The 20,575-nt window shown below is 36.3% G+C and overlaps 1 protein-coding gene across 4 annotated transcripts in view; it reads left to right on the top strand.

The window, feature by feature from the left end:
* The window catches only part of PDSS2 (decaprenyl diphosphate synthase subunit 2), a 252,066-nt gene that overhangs the window by 195,311 nt on the left and 36,180 nt on the right, over window positions 1-20,575 (top strand). For all 4 annotated transcript variants that reach the window (XR_011074975.1, XM_068551354.1, XM_068551353.1 and 1 more), the window contains 2 exons: window positions 3,039-3,212; window positions 4,153-4,284. Coding sequence is in view for 3 of the 4 variants with exons in the window: in XM_068551354.1 (XP_068407455.1) it covers window positions 3,039-3,212; window positions 4,153-4,284 (306 nt within the window). In the remaining variant the exon portion in view is untranslated. The remainder of the gene's footprint in view (window positions 1-3,038; window positions 3,213-4,152; window positions 4,285-20,575) is intronic.

Here is a 20,575-nt window from a genome sequence, read left to right on the forward strand (position 1 = left end):
GCACCTGTCGTATTAAAGAAATATACATCTGGAATGAGGGCATTTTTTTTTCCTTGTTAAAATAGTTCCTGTTTCTGCAGAACCTTCATTATTAGATTAATCTGTGATGGATGAGCTATCATAATTCAAGTATACAGTTCTTTTTTTCTATCAACTATTCATTGTCATGCAATAGTAAAAGCATTAAAGATGCAGCAAGCTTACAAAGTACTATTTTCTAAAAGAAATAGGAGGCATTTTCTTCTTTATTATTGTACTTTTGGTTATGCAGACACTTCGATGTTATAAATTTTTATGTCCCCCATAAATCTGGTCAGAAATTACTTTTGATTTTGTTGATTAAGTTAAACAGTCTATAGTAGGATAGAGTACGGGGTACAAGTGGTCCAAAGTAAGATAAAAAACTACGATAAAAATGATAGATCTTAAAAAAGAAACTGGTTTATGCACTGAACATTTTGTGCTTTGGTCTAATATTAACATGACGTCTGTGTAAAATGACAAAAAGAACCAGTGTTGAATCATGTTCGTTATATTTCCGGTCATTTTGCATTATCCCAGATTGCTAAATGTGCTCTTTGCATGAAGTTTGAATTACTGTATACATTTAGTGTCCTATATGACATTTTTGTCATTGGTAGAGATTTCAGTAATTAAAATGGGAAACAGGAGCTTAGGTTATTTTCCTTACCAAAACTATGTTGCTTGGAACCACATTACTATGATGGTTTTTGTGCTCTTGTACATTGGATGTCTTAAGCTGAGTGCAGTTTAGGGGATCCTTTCTATATAATTACAGGAAGGTCTTTCTTTCCTTCAACACTGTGATCTGACCAGTGACAAATCTGTACTATAGTATGTAAATGGCTAACAAGTCAAGTGCAAACCAGCTGAATGTACAAATCTTAGTGCTCGTGCTGAAATCTCTTCAGAATAGTGATCATGGTCTCAAAGTTTATTTCAAAATTTGCAAGCATCAGGTGTCAGTCAAAATTGAAGATGAAACACTAATGAATTCTCATGCTTTAGGTATACTTGCTTTTTAGATTTTTTGGTTCTCTGCTATTTTTACCATACTGTTTCATTTAAATTTCCTACACGCAGGACTTCCCTGGTGGCGTAGTGGATAAGACTGTGCTCCCAATTCAGGGGGTCTGGGTTGATCCCTTGTCAGGGAACTAGATCCCACATGCATGCTGCAACTAAGAGTTCACATGCTGCAACTAAGTGTTCGCATGCCACAACTAAGGAGCCCTGGAGCTGCAACCAAGGAGCCTGGCTGCCGCAACTAAGGAGCCCTTGAGCCTCAGCTAAGGAGCCCGCCCACCACAACTAAGACCCGGCACAACCAAATAAATAAATATTTTTTTAAATAATAAATAAATAAATTTCCTACACGCTAACTTCATTTGTGCCATTGAAATAAAATTGCAGTATATACATTTAAAAAAAAGAAGAAATACGCATCTGTTCCTGTTTTTATTCAGTGCTTTTTTCCCATCAAGAATAGGAGTTGAATTTTGTCAAATGCATCTTTAGTATATCTGGAGAGATAATATGGTTTTTATCTAGGTTTATTAATATGATATTAACTTCACATATTTTAAAATCCATTCTCAGATTTCCAAAATTAAATGCTATTATTTATTCGTAATGTTTTATGAAACAGTTTATGCACTGTTTCTCCCCAAGTGGCTTTTTGATTATTACACAATACCATGTTGCATATTTGTAACTGTTGCTATAAGTGGAACTCTCTTTTTGTTTAAAAGCATATAAAATTAAGTTGAGAATTTGATCTGACCAATGGGTTGAAGATTCCCTTCAACATGGTGAAAGAGGTGGGGCTAAATCTAAGATCATTTTTTAATGGTGTCTAAGTTTTCTTATTATTTTTTATTTTGTCCCCAAATAATGGTGGAAGGAGAAGGATTGTGGTATGGGCGGCAGGAAGTAAAGTGTTTGGGTTAATTAATCCTTCTGGATGGGTTCTAGTTAGTTCGAGATTTCAAAGAAACACCGTAAAATGAGCATCATTATGTATATGGCTTCATCATTCTTGTCCTCAGAGAGCTAACTGCCTAAAGCAGAGCTGTCCACTAAGGTAGCCACCAGCTCCTTGTACCTACTGAGTACTTGAAGTGTCACTAGTGATGTGCTGTAAGTGTAAAATACACACTGATTTTGAAAAGTTAGTGTAAAAAAAGAATGTAAAATATTATTAATAATTTTATATTGATTATATGTTTTATTTTATTATAGTAATATTTTAAATATATTGGGATACATAAAATGTCATTAAGATTAATGTCACCTGTTTCTTTTCACTTTTTTAATGTAGCTACTAGCAAATTTTTAATTGCATATGGGGCTTACATTATAATTTCATTGGACATCACTGGTCTAGAGTCAGTAGGTATGTGTATGCTTATGCTTACTTAAAGATACTACCGTGATTTTCGTAATGTAAAAAGATGAAATTAAATAAACTACAGTTATGTCTTCCCTTATCATCTTGTTTCTTCTTATGGGAATAAACTTTGACGAATAGTATGATCTAATCATACTCCATTGTAATGGGTTACCTTCTCTCTGATTTTTCTATCTACCTGCTTATAAGAGAATGCAGTTCCTTCACTATGCCCTTGACATTTTAACATAAGTTAAAGACAATAGGATCCTTGTATTTTGGAATACTAGCACTTAATTAAGAACTGATATGAATCTAGAAGAGAGTTAGTTTGAAGGTCTAAGTTTCTACTTTTGCCTTATAAGTATATTTTAATAGAAGTTCCCTAGCTCAAAATAAAATTTGCTTCAGCATTTCTTTCATTTTTTCCCAATTACCCTAAAAAAGCAGTTCCCACCTCCTTAGTTCTCTTTAGGTAGAGGTGGTGGTCAGCATCTTTTAGTTCTGTCTTATTGCAACAGCCTGAGTGTTTTGAATAGTTCATTTCTTAATGCTTGTTCTTCAAAAATCGAAACAATTAAATTACTCCTAAAACCTTTTTAATCTTGGCTTTTGTTGTAATTTTTAGGAAAATCATATCACAGATGATATTGGAATATTGACTTGGAAGGAGCAGACTTTTCTCTCCCATGGTGCCTTATTAGCAAAGAGCTGCCAAGCTGCAATGGAATTAGCAAAGCATGATGCTGAGGTTCAGGATATGGCATTTCAGTATGGGAAGCACATGGCCATGAGTCATAAGGTATTTGCATACCCTTTCAATTTTTTCTGTATTTAAATAGCTAAAATGATATGCAAGAAACCTTTTACCATTTAATAAACTGCTTTTATATCTCAAAAACTGTTTATTGAGTACATAAAATCTATCATTTGTGGTGGTTATTACATAGTATAAACAGTACGATTGGTGAGTACTGAATAATTTTGATAGAAAGCTACAGCTTACTTAAACCATATTTGTGATGTTTGCCTCTTCTTACCCCCTGAAAGGGTTCTTGGAAGAACTCTTGCAAATTATTAAATAACATGTAATGTTGCCAGTCACAAAATGGAAGAATATTTGCATTTTTGTTACAGTTCCCTTATAGTTCCTATGTAAAACAAACTGTGGAAAGTTAATGAAATTTAGAAATATATGGAGCAAAATTGAAAGCTTTAATTCCAATAACTGATTCTTTTGAATGGGCATAATGAAATATAAAATGTCTCAAGATTAGCTGTTATTTTGTTACCTCCATGTATATGTAATTTTAAATTCCATTTAGTACGTATTTCTTAGATGTCACTTAAATAGCTCATAAGAAAGGGGAAATATATACAAAAATATGTAACATCTCCAGATGAGTTTTTATGTACTTTATTAAATCTTTGATTAATTTATTTATTATTTGATTATATTTATTAAATAAATATAATTTCTGATCCTTACCTTGAACTTAAAAAGCAAAATAAAGGCTGCTGCCAAATAAAAAAGGAATATGTTAGGGGAAAACTATTTTAAAAGTTTTTTTAAGATTATTGTTAATCATATGAGCTGTTCTTTTGCTTATTAAAGTACATCTAAAAACTGAGTTCCTTAAGCTTAATTTTTCACTGTAGTAACTGGTGCTTTCTGAATATGATTAAAACATGCCAATGTATATGCATTTCACTGATTTAACTCTTTTCACTACTCCTTCTAGATAAATTCTGATCTCCAGCCTTTTATTAAAGAAACGACCAGTGACTCCTTGACTTTTAATCTTAACTCAGCTCCTGTAGTCTTACATCAGGAATTTCTTGGAAGAGATTTGTGGATTAAGCAGATCAGAGAGGTAAAATGAAATTACTCTTATTTTAGGTACCAATAGTATTTGGTTGATTTTAAAACATAGCTCATATTTTATGATGATCTAAGACTAATCAGCCATATGGAGCATATAGATCAGTCATATAAGAGCTTATTCATATAACAGGTAAAATTCTTAATTTATAATATACATTTTTGAGAGGTAAATGTTAGTTAAAAGTTAGAGACTGCAGTACTGTGTTTTCTTATTATCTGAATTCATAGAATACTGCAATACAAAATCTGTGCCTGTGGTGAATACTAATTAACTCAGATGATTTTTTTTTTCTAAAGGCTTTCAAAAATTGGGCTATGGTAATAGCACTACCCTTTAACTGACGGCAATTTCCCATATGTAGACTCTAGCACAAGCTGCAGAATTCCAGGAGCTCCGCCCGTCACTTCATTGGGTTATTTTAAAACAAACTTGGATCCTGAATACTCAAGTTCTGAGGCATTATCAAAGGAAAAAAAAAAAAAGTATGGTTAAGTAGGAGGGGTAAAGGGACTTGGGTGAATTTTCTACTTTTTTGTGGGGGAGGGAAGGTATGGAAGATGAGAGGGAGCTTTTTTGGGTTTTTCTTAAATCCAGAAACTTTTTTGGGTTTTTTAAAATCCAGGTACAAAAAGTTCTTGCCTTTTTATCCAAAACTTCATGGAATTTATTTAACTTGGTTGTTCTAATTGATTGGGTTAATCTGAGACTGGACATGGGAAAGTAGGCACAGCTGAGGCAGAGGTAGATGGCACACTTCAAGTAGAGAGAGCCTAAGATATCTGCTTTTGGAAAGATAAGATTTTCCCTCTCCAACCACTCCTCCCTAATCTCAAACTACTTACAGCCAGCTTAAAATACGTTATATTCACCAGGTAGAAAATGAGAGGATTCCTTTCTGGGGAAACTGTCAAACCCAGAGGAAAAGCCCTGCAGGTGTGGACTTTTGGGGCTCCCTCAGTAAACATGCCGTAACCCTGGCCAGCTGCCTTACAGTGAGGTCCACCAGTTGACAAGCCTCAGAGTATCCAAGGGCACAGAATATCCAACTGAAGTAGAATAGCTAATAAAGGACCAGGAGTTTGAGAGCAGCCTCTGCCATGAAAGAACAAGTCAAAAGCAAACTGATTAAAAAAAAAAAAAAAAAAAGGAAGGAACTTAGAGGAAACAGAGGCAGTGCAAGGGGGAAAAAAGACATTTCCAAACGTACTACAATCAATATATTCCGTGAGATAAGATATTAAATCCATGAAATAAGAACAGGTGATATGTAAAAAAGGACAATTCAAGAATAAGAAGTCAGAATTATAAAGTACAAAAATATGAAAGCAGAATTTAAAAAAAAAATCAGAAGAAGGGGCTTCCCTGGTGGTGCAGTGGTTAAGAATCCGCTTGCCAATGCAGGGGACACAGGTTCGAGCCCTGGACCAGGAAGATCCCACATGCTGCAGAGCAACAAAGCCCGTGCGCCACAACTGCTGAGCCTGTGCTCTAGAGCCCGTGTGCCACAACTACTGAAGCCCACGCACCTAGAGCCCATGCTCCACAACAAGAGAAGCCACCACAGTGAGAAGCCTGCGCACCGCAACAAAGAGTAGCCCCCCGCTCACCGCAACTAGAGAAAGCCCTCGTGCAGCAATGAAGACCTGACACAGCGAAAAATAAATAAATAAAATAAATAAATTTATTTTTTAAAAAAATCAGAAGAATGGAAGATATTAAAAAAATCTCCCAGAAAATTGACTAAAAAGACGATAGAAAATAGAAAAGATAAGAAAATTAGAGGACCAATTTGAGAGATCTTATATCTATTATGAATCCCAGAAAGAGACTTAATGAAAATGGAGGTGAAAAATTAATAAAGAATTAAAAGAAAAGAAAAATTCTAAGAAATGAAGGACCTGAAGGTGTCTCCAAATTGAAATGGCATTCTAAATTATGAATTTTAAAAGACCCACACCAAGTGACATCATTATCAAATTTTGAAACAATGGGGATAGAGAAGAGATCTTAATACTTCCAGAAAGAAAAACCTACGTACAAAGGATCAAGAGTCAGAATTGTCTTAGTAGTGACACTGAAAGCTTCAAGACAATGAAGTAATAACTTCAACATTCAAAGAGAAATTGTTTCCAACTTAGAATTTTATGCCAGTCATACTATCAAGTGTGATGTTAAAAAAAGACAATTAAAGCATAAATAAAGTCTCAAAAAACTTACCTCCTAGGCATCTTTTTTTAGGGAGCTAGTGATGTTAGAATATCAAAGGAATAACCAAGAAAGAAAAAGATGTGGAATTTAGGAACTAGGGCATCAGACATAGGTGTGAGATGATGGGAATTCCCAGGACAATGTGAAGGGAAGAATAATAAACAACAAGAATGCCAACAATAAGAGCACTTACTTTGTGCCAAGCACTGTTCTAATGAGAAACCTGAAGCAGAGAGAGATTAACTTGAGCACAGTCACACAGCACTGGTAAGTGGTGGAGCCAGGATGCAAACCCAGGCAGCCTGGCTACAGGGCCCACATCTGTAAGTACAATAACATGCCACACTGTCTCTCACCCATGCAAGTCCTAGGCTGATGGCTCTGCATCCAGGCTCGACTGGGACAAGAGGACAGAGATCTCCAGAAGTAATGTCTCCAAGGAAACAATGGAACTGATGATCCCCTAATGTACTTGGCCATATTGAGAATTTAGGGACAAATTAATAATAGGAACATAGAAAACTAAGGGTACCAGTTACCACTGCTGCATAACAAATTACCCCAAAACTTAGCTGCTTAAAATAACCATTTTATTATGTTCATGGATTCTGTGGGTCAGGAATTTGGACAATGCACAGAAGGGATGACTGCTCCATGATGTCTGGGGCCTCAGCTGGAAAGACCCAGAGGCTAGAGGTGATTCAGTGATGCTGGGGACTGGAATCATCTGGAGTCTCCACTCACACCTGGCACCTAGGCTGGGCTGTCAAGAAAGCCAGGCTTCTTACCAACCAGAGTACTCACACATGGCTCCTCCACTTGGCTTGGCTTCCTCACAGCATGGCAGCCTCAGAGTAGTCAGACTTCTTTCTTGCCAACTCAGAACTCCAAACACAAGTGTTCCTTCCAGCAAACAAGGCAGAGGCTGCATCTTCTTTTATGACCAGCCTCTGAAATCACCTGCCATTTTCATGATCTCCTATCAAAATAGTCACAAGCCCACCCAGAATCAAGGGGAGGGGCTGTATACCTCACCTATCACTGGGAACAATTTCAAAGAATTTGGGACCCACTTTTTTAAACAGCCACATTAAACATATGATATAAAATGAGGCAGTTCTTAGCTGTAGTGAATAAATTTTTAATGTATAAGAAAGAAAATGTAATCATAATACTTTACATGGCTTAGAGGATAATATTTATATAGCATAAAAATGTAAATACCAAATACTGATTTAAACCAAAAAGTATAATCACTGGGGAGAGGGTAGGGGAAAGGAATGTTTTTGATCATGTAAGAAATGTAATCATTCCTTTTATCATAGGATCAATAGATAATGTCTTAAAATTTAAAAATCAAGAAAACAGTATTTGAAGATAAACAGAAGAAACAGCTAAAGAGAGGGAAATGAGACAGACAAAGTCTGGAGAGTGCTAGGATATTTTGTTAGAAGTCTTGTGTTATTAGACTCTTTAAATACTATACATACATATATATTTTTTAACCTTTGGTTTAAAAGTTTATATACTTTGCTATAGTAATTGCACTTCTAGTAATGTATCCCAAGAAAAATATCAGAGATGTGGGCAAAGATTTACGTAGTAAAATACTAATTGTAAAAGGAAGAAAATGAAAATTGAAAATTTTGAAATTTGAATTTGAAATTTGAATTTGAAATTTGAAATTGAAAAATTTGAATTGAATTTTCAATTCAATAGAAAAAAGTTAAATGAAGTATAGTACAATAAAATATTACACCACTATTGAATATTGTATTACGAGCGTTGTATTTGTGTGTTTTTTGACAGCTGAACCAAAAATGTATATACAGATGGTGTTAGTAGCTCTAATTGGGTTACATTAGAATACATTGCAGATATACATTTTGGTTGAAAAGATCCAGCTAAATATGTTAAATGAAAGCTATCAAGTCTCCGTTGGCTATTCACATATATACATATGTGTGTGTGTGTGTGTGTGTGTGTGTGTGTATGAGCAGCATAGATATGAATTTTAAAGAAGCTTCACAGAAAAGGAACATATTTAACTCTTAGTGTCTTTGCAGGCATGCAAAGTTGTAAATGTAGACTACATGAGAGTCCAGGATTTCCTAAACAGCTGGTGAAATATTCCCAAATCATTATCTTCAATTTGACTTTCAGTTCAAAGGGATATCCTTTCCAAATAGCCTATGCCTTAGGCATTATCTCAAGTAAATTAAATAGATCTTGTCCAGAGGTCAGTAAACTCTGCCAGATGACACCCATGAGCAGATGAGGTTACATCCTCCAACCTAGGTCCCCTGTGATCATCTCTAAATCCTCATCCTTCAGGAAGAACTGGCAGTTTATTGCCCACCTCAAGGCCCCACCAGACTGCTGTGATTTGCTCCATGGACTTCAGGCCCTTCTCCTTATATCTACATGTCTGAGTCATGAACAGGGTCACAGAAGAAGAGAAGGTGAATTCGTCTGAAGCAAATAAGAAATTTAAGAAATCAGTTTCTATCATGCAGGGGGCAACAATTTTCAGATTAAAGCCTCCTTACTTGAGTTTATTTTAATTTTCTAAATTTTATTCATGTTTACATAAAACTCTCTATAATAATGATCTTGTTCTGTGAACACCAGCTAGTCAGAGTTAGGGAACACAATTTGCATAACACTTGAGAGGGACATTCTATCCTGAATCTCAAGGAGGCTGCTTATTAATCCTGAAATTAGTTCTAGTGCTCTCTTTCCAACTTTCTGTGATATTTTTCTCCTCTGCATTTTTGTAAACCTTTCTTCTCCCAGGTTTTGAATTTTATTGTAAGATCCTTAAGGATCATAGTGAATTTACCTTTGAATTACCAATAGTCCTGTATAGTAACTTACTTGGAATAGTCGTCTAATTAGTATTTGTCAAAAAGTGTGTGTTGTGTGGTCTTCGGGGGACAAAACTGGTGGCACCCTGTTTTGTTAAATAGAAAGAATCAAGTTGGTATAGCAGAAATGGTCCATAGAGGACCAGGATTTGGAAGACCTGGATTCCAGTTTGGGCTCTGCTAGCATCTGTTTATCTTGGTCACATTCTTTAACATCCTTTTTATTATTTTTTTTGCAAAATGATGGCATTGAACTAGATCCTTTCTAAGGTCCCTTTCAGCTCTCAAATAAATCTAAGAAATTTCTTTAAATAATCTCTTAGGCAAGAGATGCATTATAAGAAAATATTTATCTCTATTAGAAGCTAAATACTGTCTTTGACACTTAGAAATAGAAAAGTCTTGCTCCCAATGATGGAAGACAACTATGATTTGTTATTATCACATGTAAAATTATAGACAGGTTTGTGTCCCATCTACCCTTTTGATTTCCTGCTTAGGGAGAGTGAGAGTTAATGACCAGAAAGGAAGGGAAGAGGGGATCACATACCCTTAGCGCCCATTCAACATCACTGTGAAGCCAAGAAGCACACAACCTCTGGAATTTTTCATATCAGGCCCCGCTACCCCCTCCAACTTCCCCATCCTCCCCCAATCTTAAGATCGGACAGCTCTCTTCCATTGCACCCTCAGGTGTACACACTATGCACTTTCGTAAGAGGCAGTTTAGAGCACCAGGCCAGACCAGAAACAGATTAAAAATATTTGTTAAGCAATGTCTCCGTACCAAATTCTACAGATCCCTCCCTACCTTAATTTTAAATTTAAATTTGTAGCTGCTGAAAATAATGATCAGGTAAAAATACTGATATATTCACCTAGGGAGGTGAAGTCATTACTCAGCTATCATTTTGATTCCTAATAAAAGAAGATAGAATCCTTCAGAGAACCACAGAGCTCTGACTCTCTCAGGGAGTCCAGAGGCTATTGCAGGTCAGCAAACTTTATTTTTAATGATCCTTCTAGTTTTCTGCTGCCATTATAAGTCACCTGAAGAAATAAGAATTATGATTATTTTTTTCTTGGCTATTTCTGAAAGTACTGAAATGTCACTTAGGCTTGTGACATTCTGACACTGTCATAACCATCCATAAAATACCTTAAGTGAACTACATATTACCAGTGCTAAACTATAACTCAGTTGTCCCTAGATATCCTACTTTTACTTCTTATTCAAAAAGTGAAACAAAAATTTCTAGGCAAGGCTGATGTGCACGAATATAACACATATATATTCTTAAACAAAAGAGAAAGTGCACATATTCAGAGAGTCCTCATTAATGCCACATGATATTTTTCTAATTATTTAAGTTATTTTGAGTTGTTTCAAAAGGAATAATACTGACAACATCCTCTACCATAGAGGGTGTAGAGTGTGGGCATTTGAAAGGACTCTATACGAGACCACAAAGACTATGAAATGGCTCTAAATATCTCCTAAGTTAAAATATTTCTTAAGGTTTTCTGATCACTTAAGGAAACAAAGTGCTTGACTGTAGGAGATACAGCAGTAAATTGCCTGACAGTTGTCTTGGCCTTGTTAAGAGAAGCACACAAATATAAGGAATACTGTAATTGATGCCAGTGGGGCAGCTCAGAGGAAAAAGAGTTTGAATCCAGTTGGAAAAGTCAAGAAAGAGTTTGTGAAGTAAGTGATATCTGAGATAGTCCTTGAAGAATATCTTGACAACAAAGGTGGGAATAAGGGCTTCCTACACAACAGAAACCATGAAAAAGGGTTGCAGATGGGCAAGCATGCATGTATTCAAAGAAAAAAAAAGTATTATAATTTGGATGGAAGGTGAAAAACATGGGACAGTATAGGGATAGATGAAGAATTGCCAAAATAGTACATAATGACTATACTTAAAGACTTTGGTTCAAACAAAAACATGTATAGCAATATTTACAAAAGCTAAAATGTGGAAACGACCCAGTGTCCATCAAATGATGAATGGATAAACAAAATATGGTATATCCATGCAATGGATTATTATCCAGCCATAAAAAGGAATGAAGTATTAATACATGTTACAACATGACAAAAATGTTCTGGAACTAGATAGTGGTGATGGTTGCACAACACTGTGAATGTATTAGATGTCACTGAGTAACATAAATTCACATTTATGTTATGTGAATTTTACCTCAATTAAAAAAAAAGGATTTTGGGATGTTTGTCTGTAGAAAATGAACTTGATTCAGATGTCATGGAGCAGAAATTGAAGTTTCTGAGCCAGGTATTGTCAGGGCTTGAAATGTGTTTTAGAGAGGTATATCTAACTACGTTATATAGAATCAGAAGAGCAAGGGGATACTATAGAAAAGGAGATCAGTCAGGAGGTTGTGGGGAATCTGTTGATAAGTGCAGGGAAAAAGTCCTAATCAGAGTATTGGCCATGAGAATGGGAAGGTAAGGAGGTTAGGTATAAAATTCACTTCAGAGAGAAAATATATAGGACCTGAAAACTGATATGATAGGGAGAACCTGGCAGATGTCTGCTGGGGAGGGATGGTCAGAGGCCAAAACGAGGATCTTGCACTTGGATAACAGAAAGAATTTTGCCATAAATAAAAACAGGAAAGTGAAGTGGGAACATTGGTATAAGTTTGATTTTTGACATGGTGGCTTGAGATACACCGTCAGGGTTGGTGGACATCACCTTGGGACCTGGCCACAGGAGGAAACAGCTCAGTTCTCCTGTCAGCCTCATTTCCTTGCTCATGGCTTTCTGAGATCTGGGTAGATTTTTTTTTTCTTAGTCAAACTGTAATTTTATATTTCACGTCTCTTCTGGATTCTAAGAGTGCCTAGTAAGGAAAATGGATTATAAGCGATAACAAGACTTCTGCTTGAGGGAAAAAAATGGGGCTGGAGGAATCAGACTCCCTGACTTCAGACTATACTACAAAGCTACAGTAATCAAGACAATATGGTACTGGCACAAAAACAGAAATATACATCAATGGAACAGGATAGAAAGCCCAGAGATAAACCCATGCACCTTTGGTCACCTTATTTTTGATAAAGGAGGCAAGAATATACAATGGAGAAAAGACAGCCTGTTCAATAAGTGGTGCTGGGAAAACTGGACAGCTACATGTAAAAGAATGAAATTAGAACACTCCCTAACACCATACACAAAAATAAACTCAAAATGGATTGGAGACCTAAATGTAAGACCAGACACTATAAAGCTCTTAGAGGAAAACATAGGCAGAACACTCTGACATAAATCACAGCAAGATCTTTTTTGATCCACCTCCTAGAGTAATGAAAATAAAAACAAAAATAAATGGGATCTAATGAAACTTAAAAGCTTTTGCTAAGCAAAGGAAACTACAAACAAGATGAAAAGACAACCCTCAGAATGGGAGAAAATATTTGCAAACGAATCAATGGACAAAGGATTAATCTTCAAAATATATAAACAGCTCATGCAGCTCAATATCAAAAAAAAAAAAAACAACCCAATCCAAAAATGGGCAGAAGACCTAAATAGACATTTCTCTAAAGAAGACATACAGATGGCCAAGAAACACATGAAAAGCTGCTCAACATCACTAATTATTAAAGAAATGTAAATCAAAACTACAATGAGGTATCACCTCACACCAGTTAGAATGGGCATCATCAGAAAATCTACAAACAACAAATGCTGGAGAGGGTGTGGAGAAAAGGGAACTGTCTTGCACTGTTGGTGGGAATGTAAATTGATACAGCCACTATGGAGAACAGTATGGAGGTTCCTTAAAAAACTAAAAATAGAATTACCATATGACCCAGCAATCCCCACTACTGCGTGTATACCCAGAGAAAACCATAATTCAAAAAGACACATGCACCCCAGTGTTCATTGCAGCACTATTTACAATAGCCAAGTCATGGAAGCAACCTAAATGCCCATCAACAGACGAATGGATAAAGAAGATGTGATACGTATATACAATGGAGTATTACTCAGCCATAAAAAGGAACAAAATTGGGTCATTTGTAGAGACATGGATGGATCTAGAGACTGTGATACAGAGTGAAGTAAGTTCAGAAAGAGAAATACAAATATCGTATATTAACGCATACATGTGGAACCTAGAAAAATGGTACAGATGAACCGGTTTGCAGGGCAGAAATAGAGACACAGATGTAGAGAACAAACGTATGGACACCAAGGGGGGAAAGTGACGGGGGAGGGTGGTGGTGGTGGGATGAATTGGGAGATTGAGATTGACATATATACACTAATCTGTATAAAATAGATAACTAATAAGAACCTGCTGTATAAAAATAAAATAAAATAAAATTCAAAAAAAAAGTGATAACAGGACTTCTGAACAGAGAGAGGTTTATCATGTAAATAATAAAAGCCCCCTCCCCTTTTTTTAATGGGTTACCATAGCCTTCTGCATCTGTCTATTTCTTCCTCTTCTCGCATCAAACCAAAGGAAGAGAATACGAGAAAGTTAATTCCATGGAGATTGAAATTTGCCTCCAAAAATTAGCTTTCCCTGGTGAAGGAGATGGTAAAATCAGGTACCCAAGCAGTCCATTTCTGAAGGGTGTTCACTTCCTTGCAGATGCCTTCTGTACTCTCTTATTAGTAGGTAAGAATGGTCAAGATAGCAAAGAAAAGTCTTGCCCTGTTCCTTTATTTTCTGACACCTTTTCAGCTCCGTAACTGGAGAGCCCAGCCAGGATTGCTTCTCCTCCCAAACCAAACTCAGCTAGCTGGCTGCTTCAACCTGGGGGCTAGCAGATCTAGTAGATGTCTGATTTTTACCTTTTAAAATCCTCATACGCTATACCAAAACAGTTCTGGGATGTGTCCTTTCTCCCTTCCTGTGTCCACCAACAAATCTTACATATATATATTAAACTTACATATATATATTAAACTTACATATATATACTAAACTAAACTAAACTAACTAAACCTCTTAATACCAATGCAAATGCAAAGAGAGTTTGTTTTCAGTAAGACCTGTTTTCTCTAAAGGAATTGATGATATTTCTTCCAGTACCAAGGCAGACCTTTAAAATATCATTATTTTTTTAATATCATTATTTTTGTAGCCACCAATATAATATTTTACTCAAACAAGAATCATTAGTGAATAATTGGTTAAAACAATTAGATGAATGGTTAGTAGGGAACTGAATATTCACAGGGACTCAAAGCACCCTACAGATTACTTATTGAAGACAAAGGGAGGAAGTGAACAAACTTAGTCTCACCAAAAAAACGAGACAACTGATATTGTATGACTCCTGATGTAATGGAGAAGTGTACAGCATCATCTATGTAGGAGTCTTTTCAAAAATATTTTAACCTGAGTCTAATCATGTGAAAACAATTAGACAAGTCCAGGAGAAGGGACATTCTGCGGGGCAACTGACATGGATTCTTTTAAAAAATGCCATATTATAAAAGAAAAGGTGGTGGTGTGGAGAATGTTGTAGATTAGAAGAGATTAAAAAGCCGTGACATCCAAAGGGAATGTGTGATTTTTAATTTGATCTTGGATTGGGATAAACATAGCTCTAAAGGACACTACTGGCTGGACCAGAAATTTTGAATACAGACATTATCTTAAATACTATAGTAAATGTTAAACTTGTTGAATGTGGTCATGGGTTTGTAGTTATGTAGGAGAACACTGTTCTTAGGAGATAAATACTGACATATTTAAGGATGAGATATCATTATGTCTATAATTTACTCTCATATAGTCAGCAAATGATCATCTAGAGAGAAAGAAAAGATGACAAAATATTAGCAACTAATTAATCTAGTTGAAGGGCAAATGGGTGTTCATTATGTTCTTTCAACTAAAAAATTGGAAAGAAAGATAGTTTTTCTTGAAGGTTGAAGAAGAGAATCTTATTTTTTAAATTGTTATTCTAAAATATAGCTGGTAGCATTGGGGAAGAATAACATGATAAGAAGAGATGATCAGTCTCTAGCAATTTCTGCACTCCCTGCTGTGGAATATTAGTTTTCTGCTTCTAGAAAAAGGTTTTCCCATATCCAGTTTTCAAGTCCAGATAACAGTAGTTAGAAATTGGAAGCAGTTCATTTATGTCATCCAATCCTTCTTTGTTACCTGACTTATAAAAAAGCATTTGTTTCTTAAAGTAAAAGACCACATTGTACATCCATTACTTACCAACAGAGAATCTGTCTGCCTTTGGTCTGCAGAGACTGGTATATAAACCTTTGGAATTAATCCCTCTGTGCATCCTCTCAATCAGAGCACTGGCTTTGTTTGCTTTGGTGTAGAATATTGTTTTACAGCGCTCACTGTAGCTGTCAGAGGAGGCCTTCAATGTCATGAGCACACTGGCTTGTCTATTTTCACATTTTTTTACGATAAAACAAGGTTCAAACCGCACATTCTCTGTGAACTGCTAAAGACTGGGAAAAACTACTTTCTTTTCTCATGACCTGGATTGACAAGAAGCACACCTACAGGAGGCAACAGATGAGTGAATCCCTTTTAAAGACCCAAGTAATGAAGCCCTCAGGGAATCGCCGTGTGTGGCAGAATTTACAGTGGTTTCTGGAGATGAACAGTGTGGCAGGAAGAGGTTCAGGACTGCTGGCTATTGAAATACAGTCTGCATTTATTTTATATCAGCCTATTTTGGGCCCCAGTGAGAAAGTTATTTTAATATCTTGCTCTGCTAGAAATATACATGGTAAGTGGCAGATGTCAGAAAAAGAGGGTAAAGTTACAGCACTCCCTTCTCCTTGAGACTTACGGAGTTTATATAGTTGTTCTCTTTGAAATAAAGACTGATGCATACAGAGCATAAATTGAAAAGGATGTTAGACATAGTCCACACCAGTGATCCTCAGATGACTCAGAATTCAGGGCTAGAGTATTAAGGATCTGCATTTTTAATAGGCTACCCAGGTGATTCCGATACAGCCAGCCCAGCATTTGGGGATGCCTTTTCTGACCCAGTACTCTTACTTTACAGATAAGAAAATGAAGACCCACGTAAAAATTTAAAATTACTTGAGGCATTAACCTATTATGGGCTAGAAACCATATTTTCTGGCTCCCAGCATATCCATTTCCTAGGAGGTCACAGTGCCTCTTAGAGTGGTCGTAGTTAAGAGCTTAGGCTACCTGTTTCCCTCCGCAGCAGGGCCTACTTACCACCTGAGGCTTGGGGGAGTACATTTGAAATCTGAGGTCTCCTGACCTCCATTCAGGCTCTTTTCTCTTCAATACACTGATATCAAGGTTGAGGCACTCAATTACTCTAAACCGCTGCATCTGTGAGAAGGCTGGTAGATTATTCTTTTGTTCTATCCTTTTGTTGTTTGAGTTTCACAAATTCTTTGAATTTATTTTCTATAGATTCCCTTCCTCAATCTACTTCTAAACAGAAGTTGAGTTATAAAGTCAAAATATGGTACTGTTCAATACGAGTAAAAATTATTTGTAAGGCACCAGATAGTGGCTCCACATTAACTGCATACTGACTGAATCTAAACACCCAGCTTTCTTAGAACTAGGAGAGAGTAATAGGAACTTTGCTTTGTAAGTTTCCTGAATAAATAGTACATAACCAACACTTATTAAGAAAAAGCATTTATCCATTTATTCATTCATTCACCAGATATTGACCATCTACTATCTACAAGCACTGATCTAGACATGGAATACTGTTACGATCAGGAGAGAAAATGTCCATACTCTCATGGAGCTTAAGTTCTAGAGGGAGATTGTATGTGAAAACAAGACGATGCAACCCCCTAGAGGAAGATTTTTATTTGTTCTGTTCCTGGCTGTGTCTCCAGTGCCTGAGCAAAACCTAACACATAATAGGTGCACAATGGACAATTACTGAGTGAATGAGCACCATCAGATGAAATAGAAACTGCAGCCCCTCCCAAATTAACTTTTTCACAAAAAGAAATAGAATTTGGTAATGTTCAATGAGAAATATTACTTATGTAGGGTATTAAATCATTTACATTTGTTTCTAATTTGCTGTATTTTATAAACTCTAAAAGCTTTTTGTGAAAAAATTTTTATATCAGAGTGTGTACTTTCAGGCTTGCGTCTGGCATACATAGATACTAACTCACATAGCAGCTGGAAATATATACCTATAAAGATCTAAATATTTATACTATTTTGTTTTATAAAATAAATGATACTTTTATGTGCAAGCTAAAGCAGTCAAGGATGAAATGGTTTCACAGGACTGGAATGTTTGTTGTGATAAAATAAAAAGAACATTCAGGTGAGCAGCATATCAACAGTTACAGCCTGTTCAGGTGGTAATGGCTGTGGTAATCGTGCTGTCATTTTATGTAGGCTTCTAGTCTCAGCTTTCAAAACATTTAAGAGCTGATGTTGAACAAATAGGGATTTACATACATGGCGTTTCTTTGCCGTCATCCCCAGCAAAGTATATCTCCACTGGGTGAAAGGGGGTGGCCAAGCTAGTAATACAAAATAAAGTGAGAAGGTTTGAAAATAGCTTGTGATTCTGTAAAAATATTGAATCACTATATTGTACACCTGAAACTAAAATAATATTGTAAATCAACTGTACTTCAATTTTTTAAAAAAGGAAAATAGCTTGTAACTGATTAAGCACAAGTACTTCAAAATAATAGAATTCTCTCAGATGATTAGTTTATAAACAAGGTATGTGATGAGACTACTCTATATGTCCTTATCTGTAAACAGCATTACAGTTACTGTTACTACCTGAAAAAACTGAATTATTTTTTTTTTCTGAGACAATTGGGGAAATGGCTCAATACGTCCAAAAGGAAAAGTCCACCTACATCATTGTAAATTATAGTTTCTCTGCACTTTACACTGCAACCTCAAGATATGAAAGGTACTCAACTTTCTAACTTTCAACAGATACCACTTTCAACACTTCTACCATGTCCTTTGTGTTAAACACTGTAAGGTGAGGATGTTGAAAGTGCAAGAATGAAGAGGAGGTGGTTAGAACAGAAACAAGACTGAAAGTAGTGAGGAAATGGCAGATGTGTTTCAGGAATGAGTTGTTTGACAGTAGGAATAATTCCAGAGGCGTCCCAGTTTGTGCATCATTGGGAAAGTGCTGTGCCTGAGCAACCCATGCTGATCAGCAAGAGACAGGGAAAGGACGAACAATTGAAAAGGTGGAAAGCTGTTGACCACAGGATCAGCCTCCATGTCAGATATCCCTTAACCTAAAATGAATTCGAGAGACAGCTGAGAGTTTGAGAACTTAAAGACTAAGCATATTGTGAAATGCTGCTGCTGAAATTTTGGTCCCAAGCCATGGATTATTCATGAGATCAAGGCCAATTCATATTTGCACAATATGAAAGTGAGTAGCTAGGTCATGAGTGCACTATGCAGATGTGCTCAAGGGCTCCACACTGCTCCTGCAGAAGTTATAGAGTGGGGAGAGAGAGATTTCAGTGTAGACAAAACTGTTTTATCTTGGAAAAAGATGTCCATAGACAAACAAACAAGTAAATATGAAATATCTGAGCAGAGAGAAGAATGAGCCTGGTTTTAAAATACCTGCAAGAACCGATTCTCATTCCTGTTGGTATATTGCATCTCAGGACTAATTTAAACCTTTCTTAGTTCACTGAAACTCCTAGATCCCAAAAGCATCTTTGAAGAGCAGATTGAAAACCACGAATTCTTTTTTGTAGTATATTTGTTGCAGAGGCCTTTTGTTTCATTGAAAGTGTACAAGTCACAGTTTTAACTGAGTCATTTGTGATAGTGCCAACAGCTATACATACAAGAAAAACAAAATGCAGGCATCTTTGGATAAATTTTTAAAAGATTATAAAGAAGCAAGAAGAGTCAGGACTAATGTTATAAAGATCTCATTTTCTCTCATGAAAGTAATCTGCCCACATTTATTATCTGTACAGTGTCATTCTGGACTCAGGAACAAAATGGTCTCAAGACCTAACCTATTCATAAGTTGAAGGGCTCTTGCTCTGTGCAGAGGTGGCAGGAGTTTTGTTCTGAAGTCCACAAAAAATGAGCTTACCTACCAGCAAATACTAACACATTGGTTGTCTCTATTATGTTCAGATTTGATACATAACACTTTTGAGTATATGTTTTCATTTTAAGTTGTTCTTTAATAACTAAAAATAATTTAAAATAAAATTTGACCTCATACAGGATGTCTCCTACCTCCAGCTTTCTTCCCTCTCCTCATCCCTGGTGACAGTGGGATGGAGGTGGGTGTCTTTTGGCATGATACAACATATTAAAAATTATGCCAAAGGAAGTGGAAAACTTGACCCCATAGATTACTAATTGTAGAGAAGGAAATATGTCATTACGGTGGAACCATCTGATAGTCACCACTTTAACCAAGTGATCAAATTTATAGCATTATTAAGAGTAGGACAGCCTGACATTTGGTGCCTCCCACATTGATGCAATATGAAGTATATAATATTCCATGTAAAATATTCTTCCCAAAAATGTTTAACCTGGGCTTCCCTGGTGGCGCAGTGGTTGGGAGTCTGTCTGCCGATGCAGGGGACACGGGTTCGAGCCCTGGTCTGGGAAGTTCCCACATGCCACGGAGCAACTAGGCCCGTGAGCCACAACTGCTGAGCCTGCGCGTCTGGAGCCTGTGCTCCGCAGCGGGAGAGGCCGCGACGGTGAGAGGCCCGCGCACTGCGATGAGGAGTGGCCCCCGCTAGCCGCAACTGGAGAGGGCCCTCACACAGAGACGAAGACCCAACACAGCCAAAAATAAATAGATAAATAAATAAATTTTTTAAAAAAATGTTTAACCTAAACCTAAGCAAGCTTCTTCAGACCCAACTTTCAGTTTGTAAGCACACAGGGACAAGTTAAATGACACAATGAAGAAATAATGTGACAAATCCAGAAAGAGACCTTTTATACGACAGCTGCCCTGGTCTCCTCAAAAAGTCAATTATTTTAAAAGTTAATGATTTTTATTTTCATTTCTTAAAAAACGGGGAGGGGCTAGTCTAGATTTAAAAGGCGAAACAGAGACATAAAAACCAAGTGCAATGTGTGAATCTTGATTAATTCTAGTTTGAGAAAAAAAGCTAAAATAAAATATATTCTTGGGACGGGAGAAATTTGAACATGGGTTGTATGTCAGA

The sequence above is a fragment of the Eschrichtius robustus genome, chromosome 9, assembly GCF_028021215.1.
Source record: "Eschrichtius robustus isolate mEscRob2 chromosome 9, mEscRob2.pri, whole genome shotgun sequence".
Lineage (NCBI taxonomy): Eukaryota > Metazoa > Chordata > Mammalia > Artiodactyla > Eschrichtiidae > Eschrichtius > Eschrichtius robustus.